Raw genomic sequence first — 18049 nt, 5'->3', positions numbered from 1 at the left:
CTTCTATAATTTTTCAGAACTGTAGGAACTTCATTTTCAAAGAATTTAAGTTTATACATTATTTTATTTCAAAATACTGTATAAAAATATTGTCTTAAAATATCGTCTCAAATAATGTCTCAAACAGAGAGCCAAGACTTGCATTCATTAGCTTTTGAGTCGTCCTAGTTGTAGCTGGGGAAAAATTTCTTCCATCCCCCTTGTCAGTCTCCATGGCTGTGAAATTGGCAGGCTTTGTTCTCTGTTTTATCTCTGCCTTTGCATGATTTTCAGGAGATCTATCAGCACAAATTGAATTTCTCTTTAGTCTCCGTTCACTGATTATGTATTATATAGCTTTTACGTTCTGTTCTGTTACTTGTAATTTTTTGTTGTGCAGCATGAGGTGGTTGGTCAGAAGGCACAGTGTCTGCTGATAGCACTGGCAGAGTTCAGGTCTGTGGGAAAACAAAGTAGGGAGGCAATTTGGCTGTTGCTTGAATGTTCAGCAGCTATTGTACTTGTCCCCGTGTTGGTCTTGGAGAGGGTTGTAGAATGAGAACATGGGAAGTCTAGGAAATATTCAGTCATGGTGGTTGTCATCTCATCTCTTCAGATTTCATGGGACTAATCATCCATGATTTACTTTTTTATTTTTTTTTATTTAGAGTGGTGAGTGGTTCTTCAAACTTACTTTTTGGCAGCTCGCTTGAGTTAGTGTGCTGTTAATCTTTTTGTTAAATCAAGTGAAAAATCATTTTGTAATTTACCAAGGTTGTTCTGCTGCATGGGACTGGGGTAATACACTTAACCAAGATTAAGTGTTCTTGGATAAAATGGTTATAAAGTGAACACTTCTTGGTTCGCATTTGAATTTAGATATACTCTTTTTAGAATATTTTGTTAAGCTTTTTCTACGTAGTGGGTATTTTCATCGATAGGGTTTGTATGAGCAAATAGTCTCCTTTAAGGATATTAACGGAAACATTCCTATTCTTAGGTTGTAAGGGAACTAAGCAAATATACAAATCAATTTCGGATCTTGGCCCTAAGTGCCACACCAGGCAGTGATACAAAGGTGAGTCAAATCTACTTGCATGTTTGAAATAATAAAATTTCAGTAAAAGCTATGTTTAATACCAGTTTGAACATTGTGTAGGATACTGAAGTCTATTAGAATTCCATGTAAAAACTGAATCTCTTTACAATCCATTAGATGTTAAGGGTTTGTCTTTTTCATGCTATAGACTCTATATCATTGATTTCCTGACCTTTCTAAAAGGAAATAATACCTTTTGGTTTTTGAGAATACAAACCTACTTGAACCAAAAAGAATATACTCTCAGTGCAAAATGACTTTCATATTCTGTTCAGTGTGATATATTGGGTAAATATAAGTAAGGCTTAGCTTTTCAGTTTAAGGCAGATAGACATCCAAATTCAGTTTAAGCTCCTAGCTCCAGGTTACTTCTCATCAGATATTTCATGGTGCACCCAAAGCCAAAGGGAGAGTTCTGTCTCTCCAGCCCTTGTGCAATTGTATGCTTTTTGCATTCATGAACTTACCATGTTGGCTCTTTGTATGCTACTTGAGATCTTTAAGTGGAGAGTTTCATTTTTCATCTATAGGTAGTAGGTACCTTTTCCTTACAATTATATTCATGCTAAAATATGGAAATGGTTACTTTAATGTGATACCGACTTGCATTGTTGGGAGTTTTAATAAACAAATACGGTCTTTTTTGTGGCTTCTCAAACAGGCTGTGCAGCAAGTTATTTCCAACTTACTCATTGCTCAGATAGAGCTATGTGCTGAAGATTCTCCAGAAATTCAGCCTTATTCTCATGAGCGACAAGTGGAAAAAATTGTTGTTCCACTTGGTGAAGAATTGGTAGAAATTCAGAATGCTTACATTGGGGTGAGTTTTTGCATTTATTTATTTGTTGTTAAATGGACAGTGTCACTAAACATATGATCTTCCTTCCTATTTTAACGTATCTATCTAGACTAGCAATAACTTATAAAGGTAACACTTTCCTGTGCAATTAACTTTGCCTTTGAGTATAAGGTAAAGAAAAAACCCCATGGTTTCAACTACAGCAGCTGCTGTTCCACTTTGCACCAATGATACCTGTTACCTTGCATAACTTAAAAAGTTCTGGTGGAAAACTTACAGTTTAATTAGTTTTCTCGTCCTCTTTCAGAAGTCCTTGTAAAATTGACATGAGGCCTCAACCAAGGGCTTCTTAATTTGGCTGAATTTATTAAGGTGTTGAGAATGGCCATGCTTGTGTTCTCTAGGTTATTGCCAGCCTTATGAAAACTGTGTATTGACTGAAACATTTTCTCTGATTAAGAATATTCTTTAGAGCTATAAGTCATTTGTAAGTGTACTTAGTTCTCCTTGATTTTTGTTATTGGGGTTTTTTTCTGATTTTTTTTCTAATTTTTCTCTTGAGAGTTTTTTTCTTTTCTTTTTTTACCAGTAGGCAATGTCCAAATATAAGACAGATTAGCAGGGACCAGAACTGTTAGCCAGTCAATGATGACTTAATGGTCTGTATCTTGTCAGTAAGTTCCTAGTAGACAAATGGTATTACATAAGATACTACTTTGAAAAGTTCAAAAAAGATGTTCTTTTTTTGTAGGAGACATTAAAATATTAGGATTAAGTTAGTATCAGACTGTTGACCTTAGAGTATGTTTTTGGTTAAAGTTTAATGATTTTGGTGTAGTTTATGTGAAGACCATTGGAAGGTAAACTTGTTCGTTCATTTTTCTAGATTGAATTAGCTGTTTTCAAACCAGTAACCTGAGAGTGTATTTAAATGAGGAAGTTCCACTGATAACCTAGCAAGAACTTCAAAGATAGTTTTGCATCACTACAAGTGCCTCTGAATTCTCGTATTGAGTGCAGGGATTTCATCTGAAGTGTTTCACTTGAGATTTAAGCTGAAATAAGCATGTAGGTTTGGCTAATCTGCTGTAATTGAGGAATATAAACAAACTTTGACTAAACTGTCACTGTGGCTTCAGTGGTTTCCATTTCCTTTCTTTGATCTGGTATTTGCATTTGTATTGCTACTCCTTTACTTAGCAAATAGGACTTGTAACAACAAAGAGGGTGTGAAAGGATGATGCCCCAGCCTTTTCCAGTGTTCCTGGGTAAACCAAGCCTTAGTCTTAGAGACTTCAGTGCTTTCAAAAGTGGCTCCTGTACCTCAGTTTCTGCAGAGGTGTTTCTGTAGTTGTGCAGTTTTCTGTGGCACAGCGATGGACCTCAGCCATGCCCTGAAGTTAAATTACACCATTTACTGGACTCCTGTGTTTTGGCTTCTGGACAGCTTGAGATCAGGGTGTATGAGTGCAGCCACAGAGAAGCAACAAGTACGTGTTGCATTATCCTTGTCCCTTGCCAAAAGAATCAGTTGTGAAGTATGTTCTGAATGGCATCAGGATTTAGGAGAAAACTCAAATGCATATGTCGCTCTTTGTTAAGTACTGCTTCTCTACAGTTTGATTCTGAAACCAGTCCTACACCAGTCTGTGCTGCAGTAAGAATTGGGGGAGACTGTGCTGGATGCTTGACAAAAATGGGCTTGCCGATGGCTTCTGCAGTGAGGAGGAGTGAGTTTGCTAGCAGACCTGCTGGCTGCAGCATATAGACGCGTAGCTCCAAATGTACATGTTTATTTCAAAGAATGTATGTTCTTTTGAAAGCTATTTAAGTTTTGTGGGTCTTGGAGCAACCATTTCAAATGTGGGGCTTAAACGGCTTTTGTAAAATCAGAATAGCAACTTGTGACTTCTGCTGTTCCCATTCAAAGGAGAGATAGCAAAAGGTCTTGTATGTCTGTTACAAAAATGAAAGCCCGGGTACTCTGCACAATAAGATCATTATCTTTAATTTTGACAAACAGTAACAGTAAACAAGATGACATCTCAGTGACAATGAAGGATAGTGTAAAACAGCACAACGCAACAATGCCGGATAAATTATGTTTATATTTGTATACATACAATAAGCAAGGCCCTGAGTATCACAACAGCTGGAATAAACCTTTGAGGCACTAATGCTTGTTTGGAAAATACACAGTATGCAGGACAACATTTATCTGTTAAGGCTACATCATTTAATCCTAAAAAAATATGGGTGAATTCTGTTTTATTATCTCCTTTGAATAGTGGAAATCCAATAACTTCAAATTAAAAATGAAAATCCATTAATTAATGGCTTACAAAATAGAGCCACAGGTGGATAATAATAAAATGCCTATTCTGATAACAGGAGTTGGGTAATCATGCTTGACATGATGTTTCCAGACTTTCTGAAGTGATGTATTTGAGTAATAGTAATGTTTCCTTGGTATTTGCTGGTGTAACTATTAAGTAAACTTTATTGTGTGTCAGTGAAAAAACACAATTCTTCGTGCCCGTGCTTGTGAGGGCCAGTTACAGAAGTTGGTACAATGATCCATAGCCATAAAGTGTATCTTCAAACTTGAGATTAATTGGTTCTCAGCAGCAGAAGCTGTCTAACGTAAGTCAAAATAAATACTATCTTGGAATTCACAGTTTTACATAAAACAACACTGAACACTTTGCTGCAGTTAGGATATCAGCACATTCAGATAAATACCTTAGTTTTATATTTCAGTAACAAGAATGTTTCTATAGCATACCCACAAGTAGCTGAGTCACAGAAGTATTTAGGTGAAGATTGCCTATGGAAGGAGACATAAGATACAGCAAATGCTTTTTGTAATAGACATTTAAAATGTAAACTATGTACAAACTGGTACTTTATGGCGAGAGGATTTAACTACTTCCGATAACTATTTGACATTTGTTGTGCCAAAGCATTAAAATAATTTTCATAGCTGGCAAAAGCAATCAAATTGCAGAAGCTTCTTTATTTTGCCATAAAATCTTGTCAAAGGTGAAAATTATTTTTATTTGCTATTATAAAAATCTTGGGAGGGGGGTGTGAGGGCAAAACAAAACCTGTTATTTAATGCCTCCCTGGGCCCTCTACTCAGTTTTTAAAAACTTTTTGTTGTTTTTCATTAACCTGTTAGCTTTCATTTTAATACTGGCTAGCATTTCCAACAGTCTGAGGAAATGTTAACAATAAATGAAAAGCAAAATAAATAAAAAATCAAACGGGAAATAATCCAACATACTGAAAAGGAAGTCTGTTTTTTTTGTTTTGTTTTGTGTTGGTTTTTTTTTTCTCCTCTACCCCTGCCCCCCTCTGGCTAGGATCCTGTATCTTGAACAAATTGAGAGAAATAAAAGACATGACAGGTACCTTCATCGCCTTGTTCTGTTAAGTAAGAAATACTTTGATGTGCAGTTACATTGGCGCATAAAAGAAATACTTTGACGTGCATTAAATTGGCACGTTGGACAAAGTAGTTCCTCATTTGTGACATCTGTGCTGTCACGTGGCAAACCAGCTTTGATAGTTTTCTGGCTGGAGTAAGAAAGATCCCAAACCCACAGTCTTTTTTGAGATTCCCCCCATCAGTTTAACATCCAGTTAATTTGTGGCAATACAAACGTCTGTGCTGGACTCATGCGGGGTCTCTGAACAGCTAGGGATATCGGATGTCCAGAAGAAGAAAGGACGGACTGCCTTTTTTGTGTGGTGTTTGTGGGGCTGGTTTTTCTTCTTTTTTCCTCCTCAGAAAGACTATCAGTTTGCCTGTGTCAAAACGAAGGCTTTTCTCTCTCTTTTTGTTGTTGGGGGGTTTTTTTTGTTTGTTTTTTCCCCCCTTCGCCGGGCTGTCTCCCCGAGGGGTCTCTGCGGGCAGCAGCCACCAGAAGGCGCCTTGCCCATGCGTGAGCACGCTCGGCCGGGCCAGCCGGCACTCTGACTTGGCTGCTCAGCCGGGGCTTTCGGGTTAAGCCGGCAGTCAGTGTGGTGCAGCAGAGCGCCGTGTGGAACCGGGAGCCTTAAAGCTCTCGAGACCTGTTCCTTTATTCACTCAGAAGTACTACATAAATCCATTTTGTTTGCCAGTTAACTCTACTGTAAGCTAGCCGATACTGGCTCTGGTTGCCGTTTTGTATGCTGTAACTGAAGAACGCAAAAGCTCTATTTAAAGCCTAAACCCTGTAATCAATAAATAATGCTGGTGATGTACTTAATGAAATTTTATATAAAAAGACATTTACTTCTATTAAGATTAAAATCTACCATCAGATCTGTAACGGGACATATTAAGAAGGGATTTTTGAGAGCAAAACTGTTTGCTACCCTGATTCTAAAGTGCAGTAGGTGCTCTTTAACTGTAGTAAACAGCAAAGCATGAATGCTGCTTTCAGACCTTCTGATGCATGTAGAACTATGTGAGCTTGTCTTTCAATCACAGTGTGCTAGACTAGCAGTTGTCTACTTGAAGTATTATCATATGGATGAAGTGTAAAAGAAACAAGCTGCAATATGGAAAATTAGATATTGGGAAGAAAAATTCTCACAGTGAGGGTGGTCAAATACTGGAACAGGGCCCAGAGGGGTTACGGGCTCCTCATCCCTGGAGATGTTCAAAATCCGACTCTGTGAGGCCCTGAGCAGCCTGCTCTGCCAGCAGCGCAGCAGAGAGCTGGACCAGGTGACTGCCAGAGGTCACTTCTGGCTGAAATTTTTTCTGTGATTCTGTGAAATATTTGTATCATTTAGAACATTAATAGTGTGGTACTGCCAGAAGAGTGTGAAAAGTACGGAATAAATTACTTCAGCTGCGGTGTTTTAACATTCAGCAAAGTTGTAAGAAGAAAGTGTTCAGAAAACTGAAGAGTTAAGAATAACCACTTTCTATTTAGGAATGCCAAATATAGTCATGGGATTACTATGAGTGTGTGATTAAGGTAACCTGTAACTTTTGCTATCAAAACTTTAATCACCATTAGGACTGTTCTGCCACCTTGGTCTCTTCTCAAGGTTAAAAGTACTTTGGTTGAACGCTTTTTGAGGTAAGCATTAAGAATCTTTGCGCCACAGATAATGACATTAAAAGTAGTCAGTGTTGGCCTACTCTTACTCATTGGTTTAATCTCAGTGGTCTACATCTGGTAGTTTTCTTCAGAAATTAAGGCCCAAGCATTCTTTTTCTGAAGCATAGCCTGCATGTGTGAGGTGCTTTTAATGTGTGTCCCACTGAAAGCCCCAAGAGGGACTTTGTGTCCTGGTACAGCACTAGGTACCCAGAGCAGGCCAGGCCATGGGCTCCAGGATCTCCCCTAGGACCGTCCCAAGCCACAAGCAGTTTAGAGGTGCTAATAAGTGGATGAGGAGAGAGGTCTCTGTCTCCCTTATCTTGTAAAAAAAGATAAGGTGAACTAACCTTTAAAGTGCTAAAAATCTCCATAAAATTGTGTAAAAACTGTGAAAGTAGACATAGGAAAGTTGACATAGGTGTGTTTCAGGTGTTACCTTTGATTATTAAGTTGGAGTGATTGCCTTGCTGAACTGACTAAAAGCCACATTTCTAAAATCTTTGAGGGTTTGACATCTAGTCTCATGTGATTCACCTGTAAGATTCTGCCAGTAAATCAGAACTGATTCTTGTGACTGACAAGCATCAGAAATGAGAGGCTATGGTCTTTGAAGGAACCATATCTCGTTGTGTCGATTGGCAGCAGCTGGATTCGTGTATCCTGCAATGATGAACGTGTCCTGCAAACATAACTCGGGACTCTCCAGAATTTCCGCCAACAGGTTTATTTCTCTCATTATAGAGTCTTCATTGGTGATTCCTCTGAAGCTCCTGTAACAATCAACTTCATATCAAGTTCTTTTTAAATTCCACAGTTTTTCCAGAGCCTAAAAAATGCCTCCTTCTAAATTATTTAGTCATATTTCACAAATGATACTACCTGACTGTGACTGATCTCAAACAGATAACAATTTTTTCTTAACATTTTCACTGATATGTCAGACTTTTTTCCCCAGCTACACAGAATAGTCTGTGTTCTGAGATGCTGTTATATCTCACGTTTACAGATGCATCATTTTACCAACTAAGTTGGTAACTGTTATTTCCTGAATATCCCAGTTTGATAAAGCAGGCAGCTTTTAACAATTACTGAAAATCAAGTTTTACTGTTTGTTAGCTTTTAGAACTTGATTTAAAATACGTAACATGCCCAAATTGCATCTTTTTACCTTTTTTACTAGAACAAAATCAAAATGTTTCTTACCTACTATAAACAATAGTAGAAGGCCATTCTTCAATTATTATGTCAGAATCAAATGGATGAGGTGGCTCGTCCTGCAGCACTTCAGGCAGGTAGTATGCTACTGTCACTGACGGTGTCATCTCCGATTGAGATTCGTTTGTATGGACTATGGTCACAATGGGTACTGTTATCCCCAAGTACAGTCCTGAGGAGACATACATGACTTTTAGAAAATACAAATGGAAGTCTACATATGGTGCTTGACTTCTGAACTCACACTGAATAATACAAAGTGAGTACCACAGAGCAGTTTCATTATGAAAAGGTATTCAGTAGGATGTTTTAGAAAATGGGTTTGTGTATTCCAAGTGGAAGTAGCATTTTATTATGCCTTGTAGTTTGTGTGTGTGTTTATATCTCTAGAATCTACACATGCAAATATGTGTGCATGTGTGTCTAAAATGTGGTATTTGGTGAGCTCTCCTATCTTCGTGTGGGGCAAGGAGTTTGACTTAACTTCTTTCCTCCTCTTAAGAGGGTTGTGTTTATCTTGTAAACCGACCTTGTATCATGTTTTAAATATTTAGGAACAAACAATGTAGGCAAGACAAGGGGGCTGCATTGTGAATTCATTTAGGATTTGCTGTTACCAAACATGTTGCTATGGTTTTTGCAGTGCTATAGGAAAAGGTTGTGACTTTTGACTGTGCAGGTAGCAGTGATGACTAGGAGTGCGAACTTTGCTTCTGCATACAGTTTGAAAACAAAACTGTACTGTTCTGGTGCCAAAATTACTTTTAAACCATGTTAAAGGGTTAAAAGAATGGAGAGAGTGGGGAAGTTACCTGGTTAAGGAAAAGCTTTCATGATCAATGCTTTCAGTTTTTTGGAAAGAAAATTAAGGGTTGACTTGATTGCAACACATGTACTATTATGGAACAAAACACTGGGCATTGCAAAACTTTTTAATCAACTGGAGAAGGAAAAAAATGAGAACTGATGGCTGAAGTTAAAACCAGATTAAATCGGATTGGAAAATAGGTGCACATTTTTCATGCAGGCACAAGTTATCAGGGGCATGTTGGACTTGCCATTAAAGTACTTGAGTTAAAACTAGATTATCTTTCTGGAAAATATGCTTCAACCACAAATTTTTGGTGTCCACTCAGACATACACAAGTTAAGTATCATAAACTAAAATGGAGGCAAAACATTATGGTCTCTTTTGGCATTACACTCTGAGTAGGTTCTTAGAATATGTGATTTCAGTACTGCTGTGAAAACTAAACTACTAAAATTCTGTAGCAAAAGCCTAATGTGTAGCTGACAGCCTACAGAAATAGCCAGTATCAATTCTCAGGCAGTTGGGGTGGTCACAGCGCCCCTAGAAACAGTGGTCGTTTCCCGCAGATGTTCTCTTCTAGCATGTATGCAGAGGGAGCAGCACTTTGGTTTAGACTCTGCTGGAAAGGCTGTATTACAGGAAAACATCCCTCTAGACAGGGTGGTGTATTTGGAAGAAGCTCATGAAAGTATCTTCCCAATTAGGAGAAGCTAGTGCATAAATAAAATGTTTTAACTTTAATGTAGAATTGGGGTACCAATTACCTGAGGAATTCTGCTCACAAATGTACCTCATAAGCTTCATGAATCCAAGGCATATGCTCTGTTCATACTGTTTTTCTTTCATTTTTATACAAGCCCACTTGGCTTTTCCATACTGACGTTTTTCGTAAAGCAGATCTCCAAGCTGCAAATGCAGTAAGACAATAATTTGTATTTTAAGTTAATCACCTAAAAAACCTGTGCAAACAAATAGAAGTCAAACAATATTCCAGTGCTTTACTTACAGCATAGAGAAATCAGATTTTAAGTCTCAGCGTCAGCTGTACCTTAAGTGCGTTCTATTTAATGATTAGTTCACATGTGCTTCATTTCAAGGTCCAAGCTGGTATATAATAAGTAGATATCCAAAACCAATGCAGTGTGTGCATCTTACTTGAGTACAAGAATAATTGCATCTTTTTTCAACTGTCAGTAAAATGATCTTGAAAGGAACATGTGAATTTCAATCCTTCCTTGTATGAATTAAGAAGGGATATGCTGCTGATCTGGGGCCAAAACTTATTTCAGCAGACTTCTAGGTAGGTCTCCTTTAAAATAAGGAACTGCCATCTTTTGGGCTTGCAGTATTAAGCATTTAGTTGGAATTAACACTGAATAACCTTACTTTTTTTTCCTGCAGTTATTACAGTAGTACTAAGAAATTGCTTTCAAGCATTTAATTACAGCATAAATAGTCAGGAGTCCCAAACTGTTTAGGTGAAATACACTCAATCAAATTGTGACATTTATAAATTTGAATTATATAGATCTACTTAAAAGAAATGCGACAAGAATTCTTTATACATGGTTAGTAAAGATTTTCTTGACTTGTCACGTATTTAAGGTTAGACACTTGTTTGCACATTTCCTGAGCTGTAAACAATTTGCTAGATATCAGTTTCAATTTTTCATTAGAGGGTAAGATGGTTTTGATAAGATGGATTTGTAAATTGCTGATTTGTTTAATAATGATCCATGATACAGAAGCACATGTTTAAAGTCAGATATTAATCTCTTTCAAGTATTCTTTGCTAAGGTTTTGTTAACGTAATTATGCAAAGAAGCAAGTGCATTGATTTAAATGAATAGGCATTTTTATTTCAAATGTCAAAATAAGAGGGGTTTTGTTAAATTAATTATAAAGTGTCACAAAGACTTTAATTCCTTGCCATCTTGTGACATTGCTGCTAGTTTCTACCTTACAAAAAAGAAAAATTCACACATGTAAGAGTGGTGAGGTGTTAAAAATGAAATGTAGTTATCCAGTTATAATGCTTTGCACTTATGATATTAAAAATCCTGAATTGTTACAAAATTTTTCTAAAGAAACATATTTTTGGAAGCTAGGTATGAATACTGAAAACACTGTTAAAACCTCAACTGGGAAGGGAAACGGTACCTTTTCTTTGCGCTGGATCAGAGTAAATGGGATGGTCTGTCTCTCCTGGGGATTGTTATTTCTAGTCAGCTGCTGAATTGGCTCTGCCATCTCTGTAACAAAATAACACATTTACAATTTTAGATGTAGGAAGGAGTCTGGGGACCTTGTTTTTGTAACAAAGATCAAGTTTTGTAAGTTTAGTTTGCTCTTCAATATTAATGGAGAAGGTTAACTGGCTTCTGTCTCTGTACTGTTGGGAACAGATTTCGCTCTCCCACTCCTCGTATACTGCAATTGCACAGGTGTCTAGGGAAAGCTTTTGGGGGAGACCAGTCTCCTGGCTCTGTGCTGGTGTTGCCAGGAGAGGATTTCAAAATAAAAGGCAAACAAATATTTTAATTAAGAAGTAGAAAAGAACATGAACTTTTGTTTGTAGCTTCAGAAGACTGCATAGAAGAGATGATACACTGGGCTGTATCAGCAAGACCGCAGCCAGCTGGTCAAGGATGGTGGCTGTTCTGTTCGGTGCTCATGAAGCTGCATTTCACTTTATGGTACAGCAATGGCATTGATGAACTCAAAATACTTTGGTGGAGGGCTGCCCAGCTGGTTAGGGCAGGATGGAGCATAGAAGGGGCTGGGAGAACCCGATGTGCTCAGGCTGGAGGGGAGAAAGTGAAGGTGGGGTGTGGATGGGGGATCAAAGTGCAGTCTCCACCATGTAGTGGAAGGATACAGAGAAGACTGAGACTCTGTTTAGAGGTATACAGTGATAGGGTGAGAGGCAGCAGACATACAATTGCCATACAGAAAATTCTGATTAGGTATAGAAAAAAACCCACCAAAACCCAAAAATCACAGTGTGAGTGATCAACCACTGGGACAGGGGCCCAGAGATGTTATGGAGCCTCTGTCCTTGGAAAAATTTAAGAGTCAGCTGGATGAGGTCCTGAGCAATCTGAAACCCGAAAGTTAGGAACTTAACTGAGCAATTAGCTCTGCTTTTAACAAGGGGTTAGACTGCAGATCTCCAGGGGCTCCTTACAACCTGAATTATTTCATAGTTCTGTATTGGTTAATTCTGCATATTATACCTACTCAGTGTAAATAGATGTTTATACTTTCTTTAAAAGAAAAGTGCTGAAACTATAAATGAGGAAGGAGAAAAGTGTCCTGTTAAGCTAAAGGAATAGAAGATGAGGAAACTTAAAATTCCTCAATGTATACTTCACTGAAGAAATGTCTTAAGAAGACGTGATTATTTAACAAAGAAATTGGAACACAGATTCGTGTCAATTGACACAAATCTCTTTTTGTTGCATAGTAGTTTCATAGGTATGTGCTGTGTGAAAGTTTTTATTTCAGTTTGGAAGGGGCAGAAATGACTTAGAGTGAATATTAACATTCTAGCAAAGTTCAAACATAATTTACATAAAGATGGGAGTAGAGCAAAGCAAGCTTTGTAACTCGTGTTCTGTTTGTCAGGTTCCATTACACCCGGCAGAAAGAAATCCAGTGGTTCAATGTTCTCAAATAGTCATAGTTACCATAAAGCACTAGTAAAGATTAAATGGAATGTACTAACTTAAGTTGACTAATAGGGACACCCTCTGTTTTGCATGCTTCTTATGTTTGCCGTTGACTGTCGTCTTGCCCTTTAGAACGAGAAGGCCTTGGGGTACAGTCTAATGTGTCATCACTTCTGATCTCAGCTCACGTTTTGGTGGCTCATTATATGAAGGAGAGTGTTAATAGTTGACTGTTGTTGAAGAACTGCAAGCACCTGCATGCTCACTTGCCAATACTGAGATGGAACTGAAATGTACTGTGACTTTTTGAATGATTCTCACATTTTGTAAGAAATTAAATAACGAACCTGTTCTCTATTTCTAGATGTAGTGACACTGCCAATCATCCAGTCTGTATTAATGGTACACTTTCCAGCCAAGCTCAAACGGATAGGAGAAAATATATTATACTTGCGTATATAATACTAGCATATTCTAGTACTTCTGTTCTCCTACAATTTTGTCATTTAAATGTGGTTGGATTAGGTGTATTTGCAACTATGGTTATCTTGACATCAGTTCTAGGTGCAGTTCGTAAATAAATTCTGCTTAGAAGTTGATCCCTAACAGACAGGCTTGGAAACTCTGGATATAAGGTTAGTCTTAGGAATGGAAAACCTCTCTTCCAGAAGAGTTAGTCCCTTGCTTTTCCAAGGTGAAGTAAAACAGACATTTGTGTACTTTGATAGAGGATTAGAAACTTAATTTTTATGTACAGTGTTTGAAAGTCTGGGTGTGAATTTCTGCCGTACTACCTCATGTTATATATCAGACATGCATGAAAAGGACTAAAGTTTCAACTGAAATAAGAGCCCTTCTCTTAGGTGTTTTAAGTGCCTCAGCGTCTTAAGTGGAAAAGGCAGGATGATAGGGGAAAAGAGTATTATCCATGTTGCAGAGAAGAGGAGAATTAAGATGCAGGAGAATTAACTTGGCCGAGGTCACTCAGTAAATCTGTAGCTGAGCTGGGAATCAAACCTACATCTCCTGGCATCCAGTGCAGGGGTTTTAGCTTTAAGACTATTTGGAATAGTAAAGATGGTTTTAATAAGGGGGAGAAAGCTACACTTTAGTTAATTTTAAACTTTTTTTTTTAAATGTGATTGGGAAACATTTAATAACTGACATGTGAAATTGATCTCTGGAGGCTGAGAGAAAAATAAAAGTACATTAGACTTTCCACAGAGTACTTAAGAATTAGGAAACATTTTAGGACTCTAGAAATGTTAACTCTATTTTTAGATTCCTTTATTGATAAGTGTGGAGGGGTTTATATTTTTCTTTTTTTTTTTTTTTCCTTCCATATTAATGCACAGGATAGGGATTACAACTAATTAAAGTCCTTTGGGGAGTTTTATTCTTCAGTTTGTGAATCCTCACCTGTCAGGCAGGGTGGTATAACATTTGGATTATAAATACTTTAGCCTGTAAAATACTTTAGATTATACTGCCCAAAAGCAAGTGAGTTGCTTGGTTTACATGTCATCTGTCAGTCCAAGCTTGCAAACTTGAATACTGGTGTGACAAAACAACGCACGATGAGTTGTAGCAGTGTAGCTAGGTAAAGGCTTGGTTTAATTCAATTTCAAAATTGTGATTACAGTTGCTACTATAGGTAGGTATTGTGAAACAGGCAAATCTTTACAAAGGGATTTATATAGATAAGGCACATTTGACAAGACTTGTTCGTAGCAGCAAGATTGAACAGTATTTAAATTGTTGCATGTCTTAATTTGTGTCTGATTGGACCTGCTGGGAGCGCTGCTGAAGTGGGATGTACTTGTCAGCTGCACCCCTAAATAATGTACGTGCACACAAAACTCTGTCATTCTAGAGGAGACAGGCTTTGCAATGCTGGGAACCAAAATCTTCATACTGAAAAGAACCACTAGACATGCACCTTGGAGAAAAAGCTCTGGGAGGTGTCTATGAGCACCATCTTATGAAGCAAGCTCAGTGCTGGGCTGGGGTGGGCTTCAGCATGAGGCTGCACCACTGGGATGACACAGCAGTGGAGACTCTGTAGTCCTTCCTCACATGCTTCCTTCAGCCGCCAGATGTTTTGGCTGTCCAGCAGCCTCTGTACCAGCAGAGCCTTGCTGCCACTTACGTGAGGTAACCTCAGCAGGGGAGGTGCATTGGAATTGATGGAAAACCACCTGCAATTCAGATCTAAAGTTTGATCTGGAGCCTGGGTATTTGAACTCAGATCATGCTTCTTGGCGCACTGAGTATCTTTAGCCAACTTTATGCTTTAGCAAGTAGATGGTTTTGATGGGTAGCAATTTTCCTGAGCTTGCTTATTCATGAATGTTCTTACACTGAAATTAGAATTGAGAAATTTAAAATTAACTGCTGTAGCGTGTTTTTTGCTTCTACTGGGAGTAGATAAAATATAGGTTTCAAGCCAAGAAAGTTAGATTATACCTTTCTGCACCTTCTGTTTTCTTTTACCTTTTTGTTGCAAGGTTTGGCATAGGCCAGTCAGTCTATAGGATTAAGATCTTGTTAATAGTGATAAATTGCAATATCTGTTCACATCTCACAAAATCTTAGGGTTTTTAGAATGCTTACAGTGTTCCTGTTACCTTAAAAGGTGCTAACAAAAGCTACAAAGCAAGTCATCTTTTTGAAAAGTATATTGTCACTGTGGAACAAAACAGGTGTCAAAGCTTGTGGCAGTCCAGAGCTATTGATGAGAGGGGTGGTAATATTCTTATTTTGCAGACTTTACCACTAGACTACAGGAAATACACCTTCTGTTGTTAAGGTCTCAAGTGCTCTGCCTGCACAGTTACCAGGCTGGCAGTCAATAGTTGGCCAAGTAAAGTTCTTCTATTTTCATTCATTGTGGCTTCAGTGACAGCAGCTGCTTGGCTGGGGCACACTAGTCGAGAGAGGTGGTCTGCTCCCTATTGACAGGGAAGATTTCTCCTCCCAGAAAGTCATCTCTGTTGCCTCTCTGTGTTCCCTGGGGCTCAAGTACACTTTTAGCTGACTGGATACCAAACATGGATATTAACAGTTAACTTGAACTTTGAATGGACCACGTAAACTCATCTGGCACTCTCTTAGGCTGTTCTAGCTGAGATGCAGTCCCCTCCTGACATACAGCCCTGGACAATATCTGAAGAAAAATCTTCTGTTTAGATTTTTGTAATGTTTGCTTAGTGCTACAAAGTAAACCTTTTATAATACAGTAACTAAAATGTGGTAAAATACTAGTTTTGATATATATCCTGGATTTGACATCCTGCCTCATAAATCTTAGGATTTTCAATGCCTTGTTTCACTATGTATCAGAATACCAGATAATTGTGTGGGAACGAATCTTGTTTTCTGCTACACAAAGCTAGTCTTAAGCAGCAACTTGGCATCCATGTGTTCACGGCTCACTCGTGCATGTGTTAAAACCTCTCCCCCGCCTCTGTGCGCCTGTAGAATCAGAAGCCTTCAGATTTGATGTCCTGATTACAGACACAAACCCGTGGCTGCTGGCGTGTGTCTTGGAACTATGGGTTGGCACTGCTGGCACAGGGCATCCAAAGAGCCCCCCAGGAAGGGGGCAGTGAGGACAAGGCAAGCCAGAGAACTCTGTTCAGTCTGACTATGCCCTTCTTTTAGTACCTGCTGGGGTGTTAATTTTCATTGTTAAAACATTAGAAAGATAAGATGAGACTTCTACGTGTGACTTGAAAAGGCAGTTGTACCCTCTTTGCTGTGTTGGAATATAGGAAAAGTTTTTGAAGAACAGTCATTTCATTTTGGTAGTATCTAGTGCAGTCTTGTTCAAGGTTTTGCTGCTTCCTGTCCTCTTAGAAGGTGATTTATCTGAACAGCAGAGATGCTAATGATCTCTCTCTACTTCTCTGAGCTTCTCTGCTGCTTGTTGTGAGTTACCTGACTTGTTACAGTCTTTCAGATGGTTCAGTCTTTCTCAAAACTGAAAAGAAACAATTTCTTAACAAGATAAGCCTGGGAGGCTTAGTGTCAAAAAGCAAAGTTGATCCTTTTCACTTGTTTACTCTGTGCCATCTTTCAATTCAACCACCTTTCTTTCAAGATCTAGCCTTTTGGATAGGTACAGGAGATAACTCTTAAGAAGAATGCTTTTGCAGGTAGTCAATTTGAGACTGAAAACTCGCATCAGTCCTCCTTAGTGCAAATAGGTCAATCCGCTACGACTACAGCCGCTTCTCTAGGTTAGAAAAATCTGTCGAATCGCCCCGTGCAAACCTTCCTCGCAGACTTTTCCGTCTGCGGGAAGCGCGCACGGCTCGGATGGCCGTGTGTTGCAGTACCGCGCACCTCCCCAGCCCTAGCCCTGCCCCGGAGCCAGCCGTGCCGCAGCTGCCCGCACCAGGCGTCCCTAACCCGGCCTCCCCGCCGCTGGCCGGCGTGACCCTGCCGCTGCCGTGGGGAGGCGAAGGGGACCGTGCTCCTCCCGGCCCGGCCCCGGGCCCTCTCCAGGGGGGACAGCTGGGTGCCAGCCCCCAGGACAGGCTCCCCCGGGCTCCCTTCGCAGGTGTTGGGGCCCTGCACCCCCCGTGAAACGCGTGCGGGGGCTCCCCGGGGAACTCGTCACCGGCACGGAGCAGCTCACACGGAGCTGCCGAGAGGGACGCCCTGCAGCTGAAGGTCAGGAGTAACCGGGAAGGTGACGGTACCGGCCGGTAAGCTCAGCGATGCCGCCTCCCTAATCCCCCTAAAGCCCAGCGGGCCGCTGTGGGCGTAAGCGGCTTAGCCCGGCCCGAGCGCTGCCCGCTTGCGGGTGCCCGGCCGGCTCTTACCCCGGGGCACGTCCACCTGGTGGCCCCTGCCCACGCTCTGCCAGTAGCTCAGCAGCCGCTCCTGCTCCTCGTCCTCCATGCGCTCGGCCTCCTCCTCCAGGCTGCTGCCGTTGCTGTGGTACGCCGAGTCGGGGCTGTCCTCCGCCATCCCGTCCAGGTCCTCCAGCGTGATCATCGCCGGGGCGCCCGGCTCCGCGCCGCTCATGCGGCACCCGCCCGTCTCCATCGTGCCGAGCCGAGCCGGGGAGCGGGCTGGGTGCGCTGCCGCCGCCGCGCCGCTTTATGAAGGGCTCGCCCTGCCCAGGGATTTGAGGGCGGGGGGGGGCGAGCGCCGGCACAGGCGGGGGCGGCCCCCGCCTCTGCCCGCCCGCCGCCGGGGCAGTGTCGGGGGCGGGCGGTTCGGGCTGGCGGAGCTCCGGCGAGGGTCCCTGCGCGGAGCCGGCGGCACTTTGCTAGCAGTCCTGATGCGCTGTAGCTTCACCCGGCGCTGTAGGATGCAAGCAGTATAGGCTTTAAAGAAGTTTGTGTTTCGTATGTCTTC

At 40.4% G+C, this 18049-nt stretch overlaps 2 protein-coding genes across 2 annotated transcripts in view; one reads left to right on the top strand and one right to left on the bottom strand.

The window, feature by feature from the left end:
• Positions 1-18049, top strand: part of FANCM (FA complementation group M) — a 78536-nt gene that overhangs the window by 2823 nt on the left and 57664 nt on the right. Inside the window, exons 3-4 of the mRNA XM_049828455.1 lie at positions 980-1057; positions 1740-1898. Coding sequence (XP_049684412.1) covers positions 980-1057; positions 1740-1898 — 237 coding nt within the window. The remainder of the gene's footprint in view (positions 1-979; positions 1058-1739; positions 1899-18049) is intronic.
• Positions 5647-17791, bottom strand: LOC126050509 (heme-binding protein 2-like). The gene is made up of 5 exons (XM_049828459.1): positions 17509-17791; positions 11169-11260; positions 9773-9914; positions 8186-8369; positions 5647-7752 (listed from the first exon to the last, which is right to left on the bottom strand). Exons 1-5 carry the CDS (start codon positions 17732-17734, stop codon positions 7581-7583), a joined length of 816 nt encoding a protein of 271 aa, XP_049684416.1. The 5' UTR covers positions 17735-17791; the 3' UTR covers positions 5647-7580.

The sequence above is a fragment of the Accipiter gentilis genome, chromosome 25 (genome assembly GCF_929443795.1).
Source record: "Accipiter gentilis chromosome 25, bAccGen1.1, whole genome shotgun sequence".
NCBI classification, from domain to species: domain Eukaryota; kingdom Metazoa; phylum Chordata; class Aves; order Accipitriformes; family Accipitridae; genus Astur; species Astur gentilis.
This window is presented reverse-complemented; position numbering and strand designations above follow the sequence as displayed.